The sequence below is a fragment of the Cebus imitator genome, unplaced genomic scaffold, assembly GCF_001604975.1.
Source record: "Cebus imitator isolate Cc_AM_T3 unplaced genomic scaffold, Cebus_imitator-1.0 Scaffold484, whole genome shotgun sequence".
NCBI classification, from domain to species: domain Eukaryota; kingdom Metazoa; phylum Chordata; class Mammalia; order Primates; family Cebidae; genus Cebus; species Cebus imitator.
The window spans coordinates 451,198-472,278 of NW_016107799.1; the positions used below are offsets into that span (position 1 = coordinate 451,198).

The 21,081-nt window shown below is 37.3% G+C and overlaps 1 protein-coding gene and 1 pseudogene across 2 annotated transcripts in view; one reads left to right on the forward strand and one right to left on the reverse strand.

Annotated features, from left to right (window-relative positions):
• Positions 1-21,081, reverse strand: part of JMJD1C (jumonji domain containing 1C) — a 287,926-nt gene that overhangs the window by 203,538 nt on the left and 63,307 nt on the right. The window contains exon 2 of the mRNA XM_017512974.2: positions 1,800-1,964. Within this exon, the coding sequence (XP_017368463.2) occupies positions 1,800-1,964 (165 nt within the window). The remainder of the gene's footprint in view (positions 1-1,799; positions 1,965-21,081) is intronic.
• LOC119468728 lies at positions 5,660-6,808 on the forward strand (annotated as a pseudogene). Its single transcript, XR_005197490.1, has one exon. The product of XR_005197490.1 is annotated as a high mobility group protein B1-like (transcript).

The following is a 21,081-nucleotide window of genomic DNA, read 5'->3' on the forward strand; positions in this document are numbered from 1 at the left end:
AAAAAAAAATCAAAAATTATATATATATTACCATATATACAATATATACAGTTTATCTCTTAGTGATAGGACTAAAGATGATAATTTTTTATTACTTTTATACCACAGCGTTTTTCAAATTTTTCACCACATACATTTTTTGGTCTAAGATAAAATTTTTTTTTAAAAAGTTGGTGATTATTTAAGTAGGCCTAATTTCAAGGCTAAAAGGTTTTCAACAGAAACAACTTTGAAAAATTATGACAGAATTATCATTAAACAGTATTTCCCAGTATGAATTTTAAAATTCTCTCTAAAATCAGTATTTTATGAATACAAAGCAGAAATTCACCTCAATCTTAACTGCCTTCAAGAAAGGGCAAAGCTTTTCTAAAGTTTTACTAATTTTTTTAACTATGATACTGACATATAGTTTTTCATCCTCTTGATGCTACTGTTTCCTGCTTTTGAGAATTCTCATATAAAATTCACCAATATGTTATAATTATTCATAATTATAAAATTTTATCCAGTTTTTGGGTTAAGGTCTATAAAATTAAACTAATGCTAGTAATGGTTTAAAGTTTTTACATGAAGAATTCAACATACTCATTAAATACTTTTTAAACCCTACTATGGATAAAATTATCTTCTTTAGTTTACTATGCAAAGTTTCCCATCAAAACTACAGGTCAGACAGGTGTTATTTTAATCTTTCAATACTGTTTAAAACTTTAAAAGAAACTACCCTAACTCATTAGTTATGCTAAATATCTGCAATAATGTTTCAGTGGCTTTTTAAGTATTTCTTTGATAGTATCCTAAGAAGAAAACTTTATAAATATTGCAAATTTGTTACATGCTAGATGTTCTGCCAGAAAAAAGTGATAACAATGTTTAAATGAATATGGCTCTTTTCTTAATACAATTTAATGACCTTGTTTACTTCCTGTTTTGTTTTTTTTGTTTTTTTTTTTTCCTTAAATAAAACTCTTCAAACTACCAGGGAATTTGCTGAAAATTATATTTTCTCAAATGAAACATATCCTGATAAGAAGTAATTTAATCCATTAATTGAATATATAATTACACATTAAACCTCTATCACCCACAATGACTTATTGATTAACAAATCAAGAAGAATTACTCATTATTAAATGTTTTAATACACTGTGTTCCATCTTCTACTTAACAAAGTTTCATTCAGCAAAGTTGTTCCACATGACATACAGTCAACTATCTCTCAGGTGACTTTCATTCAATTTATAAACTTATTTATGAACTACATAAGCTGACAGAATACTAATAAAAAGACATATAAAGCTGTTTTAACAAAATGAAGGCAGTATTTTGAAATCTCCACCAGATACGTCAGAAACTCTTCAGAAATATCAACTTATAAATCACTAAGATGAATCTAAACTTTTATTCAATTCTTGGTCTTAAATTTTTATTTATTTATTTGTTTTTAGAGATGGGGTCTCCCTGTCACCCCAGCTGGAGTACAGTGGCGTGACAGTAACTCACATAGTCTTGGTCTTGGGCTCAAGTGATCCTCCCATCTCAGCCTTCCAAGTAGCTGAGACTACAGGTATGTGCCAACACACCCAGCTAATTTTTTTTGGGTAGGGGTAAAGATGGGGTCTCCCTTTTTGCCTAAGCTGATCTCCAACTCCTAGCTTGAAGCAATCATCCTGCCTCAGCCTCCCAAAGTGCTAGTTTTATAGGCATCAGTCACCATACCTGGCCATTGTTTTGTTACTGTTTTTTGTTTTTAACAAACAAATAAAAATGCTTAATGAAACAGGAATAGATCTTACCAATGCAGGCCACTGAATCTGTTTGCTCTTTGATCCCTGAGTCTGGCTAGGGTCATTCCTTTTGGCCCAGATTAAGTGGTATTCCACCAAGAAAGTTGAAAAATCTTCATAAACTTTAACCCACTCTCGTTTATCCCATTCAAGATCATCAAATTCCACATACACCTACGAAAACAAAAACACAAAATTCAATAAGCAAAATAAAAGAGTGGTGTATCTTTTTTCACTGACATATAATAATTGTACATATTTATGGGGTACATATGGTATCTTGATACATGCACACGATGTGTAATGATCAAATCAGGGTAATTAGAATATCCACCATCTCAAATATTTATTTTTTATTTGTGATAGAAACATTTCAAATCCTCTCTTCTAGCTGTTTTGAAAAATACAATAAATTACTGATAACTATAGTTACCATACTGTGCTATCAAACACTAACACTCCTTCTAATTGTAGAAAGCAGAAAAGGGAACTCTAGTACACTGTTGGTGGGAATGTAACTTAGTACATCCAATATGGAAAACAGTATAGAAGTTCCTCAAAAAACTAAAAGTAGATCTACCATAAGATCTGGTAATCCCACTGCTGGGTAAATAACCACAAGAAAGGAACATATATTGAAGAGATAGCTGCACATCATTGTTTATTGCAACACTATTCCCAATAACCAGGATATGGAATTGACCTAAGTATCTATCAACATAGGAATGGACAAAGAAAATGTGGTATATATATATATACAATAGAATACAATTAGGCCATAAAAAAGAATGAAATATTGTCATCTGCAGCAGTATGAATGAAACTGGAGGTAATTATGTTATATGAAATAAGCAAGGTACAGAAAGACAGACATCACATGTTCACACTCATATGTAAGAGCCAAAAATTTGGATCTTGGCCCAGAATGGTGGCTCATGTCTGTAATCCCAGCACTTTGAGAGGCAAGAGATGGGAGGATCACCTGAGCCCAGGACTTCAAGACCAGCCTTGACAACATAGTGAGATCCTGACTCTAACAAAAGAGAAAAGTAAAAAACTTAGCTGGACATAATGGCACATGCCTGTAGTCACAGCTACTCAGGAAGCTGAAACAGGAAGATCACTTGACCCCAGGAATTTGAGGCTTCAGTGAGCTATGATTGCTACAGTGTGCGATGATCGTGCCACTGTACTACAGCCCAGGTGACAGAGTGAGATCTTGTCTACTTAAAAAACAAACAAAAAGTGGATCTCATGGAGATAGAGGGTAGAACGATGATTATCAGAGGCTAGGATGGGTGAAGGGGGCAGATGAAAAGAGGTTGGTTAATGAGTATAACATTTCAAAATATAAGCTATGAACTTGAATTAGAAAGAACATTACTTCCTGTTTATTTTTCTTAAATAAAACTCTTCAAATAACCAGAGAATTAATTAACAAATTAATTATTTAACTTAACTTTTTCATAAAACCATCATTTAACTTTCCTTAATCAGATTATGTCCCTTACTTATGACAGGGAGATAAACCATAACTATATTGAGAAAGGCAATTTACAGAGTGTTGATTAGTAAAGACTGGTTCATTATCTTCTAAATGTACACTAATAATGATGTTTATATTGATGATTCTAGAAGCAGGGGTTAGAAAATGTCTTTAAAGAGTAAACAGTATTTCAGATTTTGCAAACCAGATGGCTTCTATCATAATTACTTCTGTCTCTGCCACAGACAGACAACCATAGACAATATGTAAACAATTAAGCTTGACTTTATTCTAATAAAACATTACTTTCAAAGGTAGCCAATGGTATAAACATGGCTCAATATATGAAATTCAATTAATATAATATACCACACATTAACAGAATAAAGAAAAAAAATCATCTTTAATGATGCAGAAAAAGCATCTGGCCAAATTCCACAGCTTTTCATGATTAAAAACACCCAACAAACTAGGAACAGAAGGAAAATATCTAAATATAAAAAGGTCAATATGAAAAACCCACTGCTAACATCATACACAACAGTAAAAAATCAAACGCATTTCCTCTAAGATGGGAACAAGACAAGCATGTCATAATTTGGAAAACTGAAACCGACTCTTACAGGTCATTCAATCATTCGACCTTTTCCTCCACCCCTACTTTCATTCTTTTGCATTCATTCCCCAGATTAGCTTTTCATAGAATTGTCTTTCCAACTTATTAGTTACGTTCGAAGCAGTCTTCTCATTGCTTATATTTTTATCCTCATTCTGCCATCTTATAGCTGAAGACTTTCCATCTTCTGCTCTCTTATAGCTGAAGGCTTTCCGTTTCCACTTACTTGAATCATGGTTGCTCTTATGGCCCAGCTCAAGTTCTTCAATGATGTTTATATCCCCCTACTTCAACTCCAACTTAGCTTTGAACTTCTACTTCAATTATTTGTCATAGCTTACACTGTATTAGTATATAAGCAAATAGCATCTTCTCTGTCTATATATATGTACCTATATACACACATACATATACATATATATATGTATATATATATATATATATTTTTTTTTTTTTTTAATTTTTAAGATGGAGTCTAGCTCTGTTACCCAGGCTGAAGTACAGTGGCGCTATCCTGGCTCACTGCAACCTCCAGCTCCCAGGGTCAAGCAATTCTCCTGACTCCGCCTCCCAAGTAGCTGGGATTACAGGTGCCTGACACCACATCCAGCTACTTTTTGTATTTTTAGTAGAGATGGGGTTTCACCATGTTGTCCAGACTGGTCTCCAACTCCTGATCTTGTGATCCACCCGCCTTGGCCTCCGAAAGTGCTGGGATTATAAGCATGAGCCACCTCACCTGGCCTACCATCCTATATTTTTAAGTATAATCAAAATATCTTTAAATTATGCATGTAAACTCACTTAAGGTAGAGCTGTGCTTTCATTTATTTTTAGTGCGCAGTACAGAACTGCATACATATAAAGTTTTCAATTAACATTAAAAATCCCCCTACTCTTGGACTCAATCATGGTCTTTTAAAAATGGAAGCAGGCCGGGCACAGTGGCTCAGGCCTGTAATCCCAGCGCTTTGGGAAGCTGAGGCAGGTGGATCGCCTTAGGTCAGGAGTTCGAGACCAGCCTGGCCAACATAGTGAAACCCCGTCTCTACTAAAAATACAAAAAACTGGCTGGGTGTGGTGGCAAGCGCCTATAGTCCCAGGTACGCAGGAGTCTGAGGCAGCAGAATTGCTTGAACCCCAGAGGGTGGAGATCATGCCACTGCACTCCAGCCTGGGCAACAGGAGTGAAACTCCGTCTCAAAAAAAANAAAAAAAAAAAAAAAAGAAAAAAAACAACAAAAAAAGGAAGCAACCTGGTAAAACGTAAGTCTGACTGGTGGTGTTTGTTCTGATGCACACTAAGAAGCTTGCTTCAAAAACAACAACAAAAAAGACTTATCTATTAGAATATCCACTAAAGATATCCATTAAAGCTGATGTATTAGAATGGGGAAAGAGAAACATGCCCTGGTCAAGGAGTTGACATCTGTCTCTAGTTAGCTATCCATACCAAGTCAGTGAAGAAATCCAAGTCAAGGAAGAAGCCAACAAAACAGTTCCCTTTTTCTAATAAAACTCATCCTTAAGGGGTTGAGCTGAGGTCCAGCTGATATTATGCAAAAGTTTCAAACTATACCAATTTCTCCAGTACTTGAAATCTGTTCTCTCATTTACATACTAAATTTTGGTATAAGAGCTCCGGTAAACCCTAGAAAACTGCAACAGAGACAGTTCTCAGGAAAACCTGCACACTAATTTTGCTTTTCCTTCACGGACAATGATATGGTAATGCTGAGAAAATATTTTAGTTAAAAACCTTAAGAGCCGAGCTGTGTCTGGCTCCCGATCTCACAGCCATTGCAGTACATTGAGCTCCATAGAGACAGCACCGAGGCAAGTGAGAGCTGGATGGGCACTGGGCGACTCTGTGCCTCGCTGAGGAAAAATAACTAAACATGGGCAAAGGAGATCCTAAGAAACTGAGAGGCAAAATGTCATCATATCCATTTTTTGTGCAAACTTGTCGGGACGAGCATAAGAAGCACTACCCAGATGCTTCAGTCAACTTCTCAGAGTTTTCTAAGAAGTGCTCAGAGAGGTGGAAGACCATGTCTGCTGAAGGGAAAGGAAAACCTATATTCCTTCTAAAGGGGAGACAAAAAAGAAGTTCAAGGATCCCAATGCAACCAAGAGGCCTTCTTTGGCCTTTTTCCTGTTCTGCTCTGAGTATTGTCAAAAAATCAAAGGAGGAAATCCTGGCCTGTCCATTGGTAATGTTGCGAAGAAACTGGGAGAGATGTGGAATAACAATGCTGCAGATGACAAGCAGCCTTATGAAAAGAAGGCTGCGAAGCTGAAGGAAAAATACAAAAAGGATATTGCTGCATATCGAGCTAAAGGAAAGCCTGACGCAGCAAAAAATGGAGTTGTCAAGGCTGAAAAAAGCAAGAAAAAGAAGGAAGAGGAGGAAGATAAGGAAGATGAAGAGGATGAAGAGGAAGATGATGCTGATGAATAAGTTGGTTCTGGCGAAGTTTATTTTTCTTGTCTATAAAGCATTTAACCTCTCTGTACACAACTTACTCCTTTTAAATAAAAAAACTGAAATGTAAGGCTGTTTAAAATTTGTTTTTAAACTGTGTCTTTTTTTTTGTATAGTTAACAGACTACCAAATGTGTCTTTAGATAGCCCTATCCTGGTGGTATTTTCAATAGCCACTAACCTTGCCTGGTACAGTATGGGGGTTGTAAATTGGCATGGAAATTTAAAGCAGGTTCTTGTTGGTGAACAGCACAAATTAGTTACATATGGGGATGGTAACTTTTTCATCTTCAGTTGTCTCTGATGCAGCCTATATGAAATAATTGTTCTATTAACTGAATACTACTCTGTAATTGCAAAAAAAAAAAAAAATTGCAGCTGTTTTGTTGACATTCTGAATGCCTTCTAAGTAAATACAAGTTTTTCTATTTGAAAAAAAAAAAAAAACAACCTAAAGAACCAAGAGGTTTGTTGACACTTTCCTAAAGATATAAATCAATGTACATTTTTCCAAACACAAAGCACTAAAGTTTTCAGCATGAAGCGAGCTTTCCAAATCCACTTTATATTGCATAAACAGTGCTACTAGCAGTTTTCAGAACTTGTTAGAAACACTGGGGACAAAAAAGACACTTTTTTTTTTTTGTCCCCAATGTTTCTAACAAGTTCTGCTTCTTCCCCTTTGCTGTATAGCCAACTCATCTTCAGATATGAGATTATCAAGAACAGTGAAGGGTTTGGAATTATATACAGACAACTAAACACACACACACACACACATATCACATACACGTTACTGTTTCACAGATTCTGGCAGAAAACGTTAAGACTCCTGGCACTTCATAAGTTAGAGCAAAACCAACAATCAGAGTATCATCATGATGCTTGTGCCAGCTTCTCATGACTGTTAAGTCCCATGGGAAGGATGCAAAGGGCCAGAATGGAAACCTGAGCACATAATAAGTTATCTTACAGAAGAGAAGGGAGTGGAACTCACCACTTAGATAGTAAATGCAAGAGAGTCTGCTCTTTGTTTAGGGGAGGTTATTACTTAATCCCTCACAGCTGGCTGCTCACTACACACACAACTTTGAGAAATGATCCAGGCTAAGAGCAGTTAGAGTCTTGTATTCTAACACATCCAGCAAGAAAGTGCAGAGATACACAGTGCCCATAGTGGACTGCCTATACCAACACAGATAAAATTTTTTATCAGGCTGGACTGAATAAGAAACTAACTTACCCTTACTGTGTATGAGTGTTTATGTGGGGTGAGGAATGGTGGGGAGTAGTTTCTTTCCATTAGTTTACAAACTGCCAGTTCATGCATTTTTAGTTAATTATACAGTAACTTAATATTAACTCCTTTCTCATTCCCCTATGTTGGGTCCTTCTGTCTGCTTAATTTCATCTTACTAACTAGACCAAAGGGTCCTTGAGGGCAAGAATCAGTACGCTTTCTCTGGTGGCTCACACCTGTAATCCCAGCACTTTGGGAGGCCAAGGTGGGCGGATCACTTGAGGTCAGGAGTTCGAGACCAGACTGGGCAACATGGTGAAACCCTGTCGCTACTAAAAATACAAAAAACATTAGCTGGGTGTGGTGGCACATGCCTGTAATCCCAGCTACTCAGGTGGCTTATCCAGGGAGGTCAGAACCTTCAAGGCTGAACCTGGTAGGCGGAGGTTGCAGTGAGCCGAGATCACAGCACTGCACTCCAGCCTAGGTGACAGAGTGAAGATCTGTCTCAAAAAAAAAAAAAAAGGAATTAGTATGCCCTTAAATTTTTTGCATCTCTAGAATGGCAGTTGTTGCAGCAAACTAAAGCTCCTGATACAGTTTCAGATAATCAGCACTGAGCAAAACACATCTCAAGTACAATTAAATGACTAACTTGCAAAACCCAAAAATTTTATTTATTTATTTATTTTTTAGAGACAGGGTCTTGCTATGTTGCCCAGGCTGGAGTGCAGTGGACATTCACAGGCGCGATCCCACTACTGATCAGCATGGGAGTTTTGACTTGCTTCATTTACAACCTGGGCTGGTTCACCCCTCCTTAGGCAACCTGGTGGTCCCCCGCTCCCGGGAGGTCACCATATTGATGCCGAACTTAGTGCAGAAACCCGATTGGCATAGCGCACTACAGCCCAGAAATCCTGGGCTCAAGCGATCCTCCCACCTCAGCCTCACGAGTAGCTGGGACTACAGGCACACGCCACCGCGTCCGGCAAAAACCAAAGATTTTAAATACAGCAGATGTATCCAGCAATAAATCACTGTGCTCATAATTATCTAGAAAAAAAGTAACATTTCATTCGGTAAATATTTCTAACAGAACATTGGAGCCAATCACTATGAAAACTGGGAGTTTAGGGAACAATGATCATTCACATATACACGTGTGTGTGTGTGTGTGTGTGTGTGTGTGTGTGTGTGTGTGTGTGTGAAGTTAACAGCCATGGGTAGTGATTATTATTATAACAATTAAGATGATGTGAGAAAAAGGTCAAGCAAAATAATCCACTAAAAACAATTACTTCAAAAGAAAAACAAAAATAACTATTTTATAGTGGACAAGTGGGTAAATACTTAGCCAAATATTTAAGAATCATTTTTCCCCCCAAGATAGAGTCTTGCTCTGTCACCCAGGCTGGAGTGCAGTAGCACAATCCTGACTCACTGCAACCTCCGCCACCTGGATTCAAGCCATTCTCCTGCCTCGGCCTCCCATCTCTAGGTAGTATACATGTTTTCTACAACAGATGTCAACATGCTGGCAGTTTTGTCTAAGTATAATACTAAGCATTAAAAGAAGAGCTATCAGCTGGATATAGTGGCTCACGCCTATAATTCCAGCACTTTGGGAGGCCAAAGAGGGAGAACTGCTTGAGCCCAGTAGTCCAAAACCAGTCTGGGTGACAGAGCGAGACCCTATCTCAAAAACAAACAAACAAAAAAAGAGCTATCAGACTGTCAGAGGAACCATTTGCAAGAAGAAAAATCAACAGTCATGCAATTCCATTTCTACTATTTTACAAATTTAAATTAATCTAACCCTTGAACTCTTTTTTTTTGAGACAGAGTCTCGTTCTGTCGCCAGGTACCAGGCTGGTTGCAGTGGTGTGATCTCGGCTCGCTGCAACCTCTGCCTCCCGGGGTTAAGCAATTCTCCTGCCTCAGCCTCCCGAGTAGCTGGGACTACAGACGCGTGCCACCATGCCCAGCTAATTTTTGTATTTTTTTTTTCTTTCTTTTTTTTTTTAGTAGAGACGGGATTTCACTATGTTGGCCAGGATGGTCTCAATCTCTTGACCTCGTGATCTGCCCGCCTCGGCCTCCCAAAGTGCTGGGATTACAGGCGTGAACCAACATGCCTGGCCACCCTTGAACTCTTTAAGCATTATTAGTTACTAGAAGAATGTTTCCTTTTCTTGCACGTAGCTGATTGCTTCAAAGTGGAAAATGTATTCTGGTTACTTGGAGACCTATATTATTAAAATTATATATATCAATGTAAGAATATTAGAACTAAGAATTATTTTAGTCTAAATTATAATTCCAGCTGACACTTTTTAATTTTAGAACTTCTAAGTAATCCACAATCTTTATATGCAATGTTACATTTGTAGGAAAAATATGTTTTTTCACATGTTTACTTGGATATATACAGTAAAAATATCAGCTATATAAAAGTTTGAAGAAGATGTTTCAGATTAGCATTAGGCAATACTCTACAAGCAAACCTCAGAGGTATTGCAAGTTTGGTTTCAGACTGCTGCAATATAGCAAATGAATATCAAAATAAAGTGAATCACATTAGTTTTTTGGTTTTCCAATGAGATCAATGTGAAAGAAACCAAATATTATAATAAAGCAAGTCACATAAATTTGTTGATTTCCCACTGCATACAAAATTATATTTTCAATGTATTAAATGTATAATGGCATAATGACTAAATAACAATTTAGATGACTGAGGTACCTCCTGCCTGTAATCCCCATCCCGACTTTGGAAGGCTGAGGCTGGAGGATCACTTAAACTCAGGAGTTCAAGACCAGCTCAGGCAACACAGTAAGACCTCGTCTTTACAAAAATGAAAAGATTACCCAGCCATGGTGGCATGTGTCTATGGTCCCAGATACTCAGGAGGCTGAAATGGGAGGGTGGTTTCAGCCAGGGAGGTTGAGGCTGCAGTGAGCCATGATCACGCCACTGAACTCCAGCCTAGGTGACAGAGCGAAACCCAGTGTCAAAATATAAAAATAAAAAACAATTTACACACCTGAACTTTTATGTTTTTGTGCTAAAAAATGGTAACAATCATCTGGACCTTCAGTGAGTCCTTGTATTTTTTTGCCAATAAAGAGTACTGACTCAGTGTTTTTGGCTGCTGACTGCTCGGGGTGGTTGTAGCTGAAGGAGGGGTATTTGTGACAATTTCTTAAAATAAGACAATAAAGTTCCCCACATCTACTAATTCTTCCCTTCATGAAACATTTCCCTAGGGCATGCAATACTGTTGGCCATTTTACTCACAGCTGAACCTCGTTTGAAACTGGAGTCAATCTCTCACAAGGTGAGGCTCCATTATCACCAAAGGTTATGTAGTATTCAGTTCTATCTCAAAAAACTATGTTCTTTGAGCATCCGTAAGAAACAATGCTTCATTCACTCAAGTTCAATCATGAGATTACAGCAATTCAGTCACATCTTCAGGCTCTAGTTTTAATTTGAAATCTCTTGATATATCTACCACATCTGCAGTGACTTCCCCCATGAAAGTCTTTAACACCTGGATGTTGATACTTTGACCTCCTCCCATAAATCATGAATATTCTTAATGGCAAATGAATATCAAATGGCATCTAGAATAATGAATCCTTTCCAAAAGGTTTTCAATTTACTTTGTCCATATCCATCGGAGGAATCAAGACCTCTGGCAGATAAAGCTTTACAAAATGTATTTCTTAAATAATAAGCTTGAAAATCAAAATTATTCCTTAATCCATGGGCTGCAGAAAATAACTTGTACTTGCAGGCGTGAAAACATTAATCTCTGTCAGAGCTTTTGGGCAAACAGAGGTACTGTCAATGAGCAGTAATACTTTGAAAGGAATATTTTTCTTTGAATAGTGTATTTTAACAGTGGGCTTAAAATATTTAGAAAAACCTGCTATAAACAGATGTGTTCTCATCCAGGCTTTGCTGTTCCATTTACAGAGCACCTGCAGAGTAGATTTAAAATAATTCTTAAGGGCCCTAGGATTTCTGGAATGGTCAATAAGCACTGACTTTAACAAAAAGTCACCCATTATTTTAGCCCCTAACAAGAGAGTCAGCCTGTGTATTAAGATTTCTCCGTATCAACAATAACAATGTTTCATTTTCTTATCCCTGTGGAGTAGCACTTTTAATTTCCTTCAAAAGTTGTTCTTTGGCAATAGACTGTGTGGTGCTACAGGCCTAGCTTTTTGCTGTCTTGGCTTTGACATGCCTTCCTCACTAACCTTAATCATTTCTAGCTTTTTGATTTCAAGTTAGAGATGTGTGACTATTCCTTTCACTTGAAAACATAAAGGCCACTATAGGATTCTTAATTACACTAATTTCAATACTCTTGCGTCTCAAGGAATAGGGAGGTCCAAGAAGAGAGGAAGAGACAGGGGAATGGATGGTTAGTGGAGCAGTCAGAACACACACAGCATTAACGGATTAAGTTTGCCTTCTTATATGCGTGTGGCTTCTGGTGCCCCAAAACAATTACAATACTAACATCAAAGATCACTGGATTATATCAACATAAGAGATGTAATAATAATAATGTTTGAAATATTGCTATAATTATTAAAATGAAGACATTTTTCCACATGTGGTTAGAAAAATGAAACCGACAGACTTAAGAGATGCAAAGTTGTCACAAATACCACACGTTTGCTGCCCTGACCCTTGGCTTTTTTGTTTGTTTTTTTAAGAGATAGGGTCTTGCTCTGCCACCCAGGCTGGAGTATAGTGTAAGATAGCTCTCTGCAGCCTCCAACTCCTGGGCTCAATCAATCCCCCCATCATGGCCTCCCAAGCTTCTGGGACTATAGGCACGTGTTACCATGTCCTGGCTACTACTTTCTTTTTAAATTTATTTCAGACATGGGGTCTTGCTATATTGCTCAGGCTAGTCTCAAACTCCTCGCCTCAAGCAATCCTCTCACCTTAACCTCCCAAGTAACTGGGATTACAGGTGCATGCCATTGCACCTATCATAAAACCTCAAATTTGTTTAAAACAATTCTGCATCTGCTAAGTGCAATAAAGCAAACAACGATAAAAAATGTATATATACTTAGCTGGGTGTGGTGGCTCAGACCTGTAATCTCAGCACTTTGAGAGGCTAAGGCAGATAGATCACAAGGTCAGGAGTTCAAGACAAGCCTGACCAACATGGTGAAACCCCCATCTCTCCTAAAAACATAAAAATTAGCTGGGCATGGTGGCATGCATCTGTAATCCCAGCTACTCAGGAGGCTGAGGCAGGAGAATTGCTTGAACCCTGGAGGTTGCAGTGAGCCAATATCGTGCCACTGCACTCCAGTCTGGGTGACAGAGACTCCACCTCAAATATATATTCATATTCATACACACACACACACACACACACACAAATATATATATATATATAGGTTTGTATAACTCAGCATAATCTAGATCCTGATGTGAACAGTAGTATTTTAAGATAATAAAAAGTAAAAACAAATGAAGAAATATTAAAAAATGTTTTCAGTGTATATATGGTGAAAACTACAATACACTGATCAAGGAAACTTAAGTCTTAAATAGATACACTATGTTCACAAACGAAAAGCTGAAGGAGGGAAAAAAAAAGTCAGCCAAAATAATATACCAAGCAATTTTATCCTTCATAAATGAAGGGGAAATAAACTATTTCCCAAACAAGTAAAAGCAAGAAAATTCATCATCACTAGACCAGATCTACAAGAAATGCTTAAAGGAGTCTGATACTGGGGAAATAATTATATCTATCATCATGAAAACACGCAGAATATAAACCCCACTAGTAGAGCAAATACAAACAAAAAGCCTCAAAAGATACCACTATAGAAAATATCAAACACAATGTTAAGAATAGAGAAAGGAACAACGACAATACAAAACAATCAGAAAATAATTAATAAAATCACAGGAATAAACCCTCACATGTTAATAATAATCCTGATTGTAAACAGGTTAAAGTGTCCATATAAAAGATACAGACCAGTTGAAATGATTTAAAATAATGGCACAACTATATGCTGTCCACAAGAAACTCATCTCTCTTATAAATGTGCATATAGACTGAAAGAAAAGGAATACAAAAGACACTCGATGAAATAGAAACTAAAAGTGGGGAGAAGTAGCTATAATTAATCAGATTTTAAGTCAAAGCAGTAAAAAGAGACAAAGAAGGTAACTATATAAAGAGATTGATTCAGCAAGAAACTATAACAATTCTAAACATATGTGTACCAAACAGCAGAGGATCCAGATGTATAAAGCAAATATTATTAGACTGCAATGGAGTCCAGGTGTGGTGGCTCACACCTGTGATGGCTCAATCCCAGCACTCTGGGGGGCGGAGGGGGGCACATCACCTGAGGTCAGGAGTTTGAGACCAGCCTTGCCAACATGGTGAAACCCTGTCTCTACTAAAAATACAAAAATTAGACAAGAAAATCTAACAAACTACATAGTTGTTCAGGGTTAAGACAAAGACATCTGAAGGTCTGGCTACAAAGAAATGGTAGCAAAAGTAATTTTGTAGGGGAGTGATTGCACTGTTCCATAGTTTAACTGTGGCAATGGTTACATGACTGCATTTGTCCTAATTTATTTATTTTTATTTATTTATTTTTTTTTTAATTTTTTGAGACAAAGTCTTACTCTTAGCCAGGATGGAGTGGAATGGTACCATCTTGGCTTATTGCAACCTCTGCCTCCTAGGTTCAAGCAATTCTCCTGACTGAGCCTCCCAAGTAGCTGGGATTACAGGTGTCTGCCACCATGCCCAGCTAATTTTTGTATTTTTAATAGAGACGTGGTTTCACCATGTTAGCCAGGCTGGTCTCAAATTCCTGACCTCAGGTGATCCGCCCACCTGAGCCTCCCAAAGTGCTGGAATTACAGGCATGAGCCACTGCACCCAGCCTGTCCTAATTTATAAACTGTTAAAAATTAAGTAAATTTTACGCTAATTAAAAACAAACTAAATGTGTAAGTAGAGAATTTTATATAAAAGTACAGGAGGGAGAATGAGCATGATTTTTTAAAAAACATGCCACTCTCTTTCCCCAAAGGCAATGATGATACACACACACACACACACACACAGAGAGAGAGAGAGAGAGAGAGAGAGAGAGAGAGAGAGAGAGAGAGAGAGATATTATACCAAGATTACACCATACAGTCTAAATCTTGAGTGCCTTTGGGAATAAAGAGGAGAAGAATGAGACAACAATCTAAAACATAGACGCTATATCCTAACATGCTGTGGGCCAGAGGTTACTACACTTATACCCCATTATCATGGCACAAATTGGTTCCCAGATCCTATTTCCTTACAAGATACAGAAGAACAGCCTTGTTAGTTCTCTGACATATTCACCTCCACCTTTCCTTTTTTTTTTTTTTTTTTTTTTTCTTTAAAAAGGCAAATGTAGGAGTAAAGGTACGGGTGAGAAAGAAGCTATAGAAATGAAGGAGACCCACCGCTTTGGCCTCTCAAAGTGCTGGGATTACAGGTGTGAGCCACTGCGCCCGGCCTCTTCTCCTCTCTTGAAGTAGATTTTTGGGGCAATGATTTTTTTTAAAACCTCCCTTCTATTCTATTCTAAGTATTTGAAGGTATACATTTCTATCTAATTCCAGTTGACAATAAACTGGCATATTCTAATTTGCTTTATTTTCATTATGATTCAGTTCAAAATGACTTTTAATATTCCTTATGATTACTTTGGCCCACAGTTGTTGAGAAGTGTCGTGTTTAATGTAAAAGTATTTGGGTTTCTTTCTAGACACTGTACTTTATGTTTCTGTTTATAGAGTGAGATCTTACTACATTACCCAGGCTGATCTTGAACTCTTGGCTTCAAGCAAGTCCTCCCCACCTAGGCCTCCTGCACTGTTACTGATCTGTCATTTAATTCCACTGTGGTCCAAGAATATACTCTTGTATTAATTCTGTCTGTTTCAACGTATTTAGGCTTGTTTCATGGCCCAGCATAGAGTCTGTATTGATGAACATACCATGTGCACTTGAAAAGAGTGTGCAATATGAAGCTTTAGGGGATTATTTTATAAACATTTCCTATATTCTGAATGTTTATGTCCTCCACTAAAATTTGTATGTAGAAACCTAGTTACCATTGGGATGGTATTAAGAGGTGGGACGTTCAGGAGGTGACTAAGACACAAGCGCAGAGCCTTAATGTATGGAATTAGTACCCTAATAAAAGAAGCCGGTCTTGAGAGTTCTAGACTAGCCTGACCAACATGGAGAAACCCTGTCTCTACCAAAAATACAAAATTAGCCAGGTGTGGTAGAGGGCACCTGTAAACCCAGCTACTCCGGAGGCTGAGGCAGGAGAATCTCTTGAACTCAGGAGACGGAGGTTGCAGTGAGCTGAAACTGCGCCATCACACTCCAGTCTGGGTGATAAGAGACTCTGTCTCAAAAAAATAATGAGTAGAAGTAAATCTAAACCTAAAGGTTTTAATTAAAATAATTTGTACTGATACTTCTATATCACACAGATGAAGTAGCAATCTTCTTTTTAAACTTTTTCTACATAGAGATTATGGAATCTTGGTTATTATGCTACCATTTGAAAATATAAATGAAAAGATGTAAATGTAGAATTTACATGCAAAAAATAATTAGGAAAATATAATGGTTCCTGCAACTGTAAATTTCATTCTTGATACTATCAAGTTCCCAAAAGATACATGAAACTGAATTACATTCAAAGTTATATATTGTCCTACAGTTATGTGACCATATCGGTAAATATTCTAAGCTATATGTGTTTTCACAATAAATTCAGAGGTATAATTTTTTATATTAACGCATGCCAAATAGCATTCATAGTTGTCAGAAAGGCTAATCTTTCTTTCTTATTTTTCTGAGACGGAGTTTTGCTCTTGCTGTCCAGGCTGGAATGCAATGGCGCAATCTCGGCATGATCTTGGCTCACGGCAACCTCCGCCTCCCGAGTTAAAGCGATTCTCCTGCCTCAGCCTCCCGAGTAGCTGGGATTGCAGGCATGCACCACCACACCTGACTAATTTTGTATTTTTAGTAGAGAGGAGGTGTCTCTATATGTTGGTCTGGTCTCAAACTCTTGACCTCAGGTGATCTGCTCACCTCTGCTTCCCAAAGTGCTGAGATTACAGGCATGAGCCACCACACCTAGCAGAAGGGCTAAGCTTTCTAAAGACCAAGCAAAAAATAATGAATTGAATGGTCAGTATTCACTGTGTGATATAAAAGTAAGCCTTTATTTGCATTGCCACAATTAATACAAGAAATACAGAAATTTAAATTGCAGTTGTACAATGTGGCCGATGTAAAATTTAAGACAAGTTTTGACAGCCTGAAACAATGGAATACAAATACTTAGCCTAAATTCATTTGAAAGTTTGTTAACAGTGCTGGTTCAAGAGAAAAAGAACATGAGCTACAAATACAGCCCAATATGTAATTTTATTTTATTTTTACTTTTAATTTTTTGAGAAAGAGTCTCACTCTGTATTCCAAGATGGAATGTAAGGGCACGATCTTGGCTCACTGCAATCTCTGCCTCTCAAGCTCAAGCAATTCTCGTGCCTCAACCTCTCAAGTAGTTGGGACTACAGCATTCCCAGCTAAGTTTTTGTATTTTAATAGAAATGGGGTTTCACCACGTTGCCCAGGGTGGTCTCAAACTCATGAGCTCAGGAAATCTGCCCGCCTCAGCATCCCGAAGTGCTGGGATTACAGGTGTTAACCACCGTGCCCAGCCCTAATATGTAATTTTAAATGTTCTATTTGCCAACGTTTAAAAAGTGAAGTGTGGAACTTACTATATTTATTGTAAATAACGTTTCAACATATAATCAGAACAAAAATTGTTAATGCAATATTTTACATTCTTCTATTCATATTAAGTCTTCAAAAATCAGTGTATATTTTACCTTACCTCACAATTCATACTAGCTATATGTCAAGTGCTCAATAGCCACATACAGCTAGAGGTGAGTCTATTGGACAGTGAAGATTCAGACTTTCTAAAATAATGAATAAAGTCTATCTTAAAAAATCTGTCATACGTTTCTGTTACAATTGAGTTTTGTTTTGTTTTGTTTGAGACAGACTCTCGCTCAGTCACCCAGGCTGGAGTGCAGTGGTGCAATCTCAGCTCACTGCAACAACCTCCGCCTCCCGAGTTCAAGCGATTCTCCTGACTCAGTCTCCTGAGTAGCTGGGATTACAGGTGTGCACCACCACGCCCGCCTAATTTTTGTATTTTTAGTAGAGACGGGGTTTCACCATGTTGGTCAGGCTGGTCTTGAACTCCTGACCTTTTGATCCGTCCGCCCCAGCCTCCCAAAGTGCTGGGATTACAGGCATGAGCCTCCACACCCAGCCCCACAATTGGGCTTTTAATAAACATTGAGAGTTTTATCAAAACCTGGAGAAGAAATTTTATATTACAGCATGTATGTATATGTAAGCATACGTATATGTAAACATATATACATATGTAACAATATGTGCTTACAGATACATATATTACAGCATATATGTATGTGCTTACATATATACATGTATATGTATTAGAAGGTAAGGTTAAGTTCTTCTTTATAGCATGTGTTTTAATGAATAACCAACTCATTTCTATGAGAAAGCAGACTGCTGGGCAGTATCTTCCATAAAAGATTTTGTCTGCCCCAACACAAAGTAAGTAATCTGTATCACCGAATGCTATACGCAAAATTGTAGCTATTAAAATTTAGCCTGTATACTTGCCATACAACTCAGCAATTCTACTCCTAGATATGTACCAAAGAGGTATTTCCACATAAAATTTTGTACTCATGTGTCCAAAAAAACCATTATTCATAATTGGCAAAAGGTAGGAAAAAACTGATGAGTGGATAGTGAAATATGGTATTGTCATATCATGGAATGTCTAAAATGAACTTGTGATTTACAAAACAACATAATGAATCTCCAAAAAAAAAAAAAAAAATTGTATTACGCTAAGAAAAAGAAAACAGGCACAAAAGACTAGATTTTGTAATTCTATACATTTTAAATACTAGAAAAGGCTTAAAACTATCTTGACAGAAAACAGATCCAGGGCCGGGAATGGAGACTTATGGCAAAGAGACATGAGAGAGCATGTCTCACTGCAGTCTCAGACTCCTAGGCTCAAGTGAGTCTCCTGCCTCGGCATCCCAAGTATCTGGGATTACAGGTGCACACCACCACGCCTGGATAATTTTTTTACTTTTTAAATGTAGAGACAGTGTCATGCAACACTGCCCAGGTTGCTTAGAATTTCTGGCCTCAAGCAATTCTCCTGAAAGTGCTAGGATTACAGATACAAGCCACCATGTGCAGCTATTACTGACCTTTTGATTAGAGATAATGACTAACACATTATTTACTGATCCATTTCCCATTGTGTTTTACACTCTTAGTGGAAATTTCATGAATGTATTTTACATTTAACCTGCAATATAACAAGAGTTTGCCAAAACCTAAAATAAATAAATGGGGAAAAAAAAACAAAAAAACAAAAAAACAATTGTCATCACAGAAAAAAAAAACAAAAAAACAAGAGTTTGCAAATATATTATCTCATTCTTTCTTTCACCATAAGCTTATAGGGGTTGGGGGGAGTGGATCCTATTTTAACATGAGAAAACCAACATCATAAAGGCTAAATTCTGAAGGCTCTTTATGTAGTATTTTGGACTAAAACTGAAAACAGGAACACCAGTGAAGACAGCATGCCTTGTATTACACACCTCATACTGATACTACTTTTTTCTTTTTTTAATTTGTTTTCTACTGTTATTATTTTTTAAAGGGAGATTTATATAAGCCAATATTAACAGTTTAATTTTTTTAATTGCCCAATGAGCTATTTTAGTTGTTAATAGTCTCTCAAACTCCTTATCCTCCAATGTTTTCTTGCTTATTCCTTCTTTTGGCAAAACAAAAACATCCTTTGTTGTATCATGTTTTATTGCTGAGACTAAAATGTGGCACCACTAATTACAAACATCTTTGAAAACACCACCAATATTAAAGGAGTTACAACTGCAGCTAAAGATTACACATGTAGCGTATTTTCTTAACTATGCTAGAATATCAAAATTCTGTCCTGTGATATTTTAAAACGTAAGCCCTGAAATCCTACCAAAATGACCTATGGGATAATCTCAGCAAAAATCCACCATTCCTTCAATCTGTTCTCTGAATTTTGTAGCCTTTGCCATCTTGCCTGGCTCTTCCCCAAGGATATCATTTATGGCTGGAACTCTCTAAACTTAAGACTCTTCTCCCTTCTAAATTCCTTATCCTACAAGGCTTGGAGCCTATTTACGCCTGATTGCACAGATCATTCTCCCTCTGATCATTCATCTTATCTCAACCACTAGCCTCTCAAGTTTACACTTTGTCCAGAGCCTCAATTTCAAACACTTCACTCTCAACATCCATCTCCCATGTTTCCAGGTCAACTCTCTCATATTCTGGCTTAACCAATTTCTCAACCCCTGGTTTAACCAATTTCTCAAACCGAACTAAGACCTACAACTTTTCACTGTCCTATGACACAACAAACTTCTATGATAAAATATATACATCTAGAAAAGCAATTTACAAAAATGCTGTTGAAAATTGTCTGAGTGGTACACGAATTTTTCTTTGTTTTCCTAAATCTTCCAAGAGTAAAGTACATACTAATTTCTATATAAAACTAAAGATTTTAAAAAAGTTAAAGTCATAAGATAAAAATGACCAAAAAAAATAAGATAAAATTAAAGTTAAGAACAAAATTAGCTCCAAACAATTATTCTTATCTTTCCCTTCATCTCAATTTTCTTCCTGGTAAACCATTTCTTAGTTGCATGGGCTGAACTTTTATTGAGAAAACTAAGAACAGCTTAACTTACTACATTACATAAAGGTAGGAGAAGGGGTAAGAGGAAGATGTTATCAGAGTATGCAAAACTAAAATATAGGCTGGGCGCGTTGGCTCACGCCTGTAATCCCAGCACTTTGGGAGGCCGAGGTGGGTGGATCAAGAGGTCAAGAGATCGAGACCATCCTGGTCAACATGGTGAAGCCCCGTCTCTACTAAAACTACAAAACATTAGCTGGGCATGGTGGTGCGTGCCTGTAATCCCAGCTACTCAGGAGGTTGAGGCAGGAGAATTGCCTGAACCCAGGAGGCGGAGGTTGCGGTCTCTAGAGGAAAGTATATAGCAACAAGTGCCCACATGAGAAGCAAGGAGAGATCAAAAATTGACACTCTATTGTCAAAACTGAAAGAGCTAGAGGAGCAAGATCAAAAAAACTCAAAGTCTAGCAGAAGACAAGAAATAGCTAAGATCAGAGCAGAACTGAAGGAGATAGAGACACAAAAAACCCTTCAAAA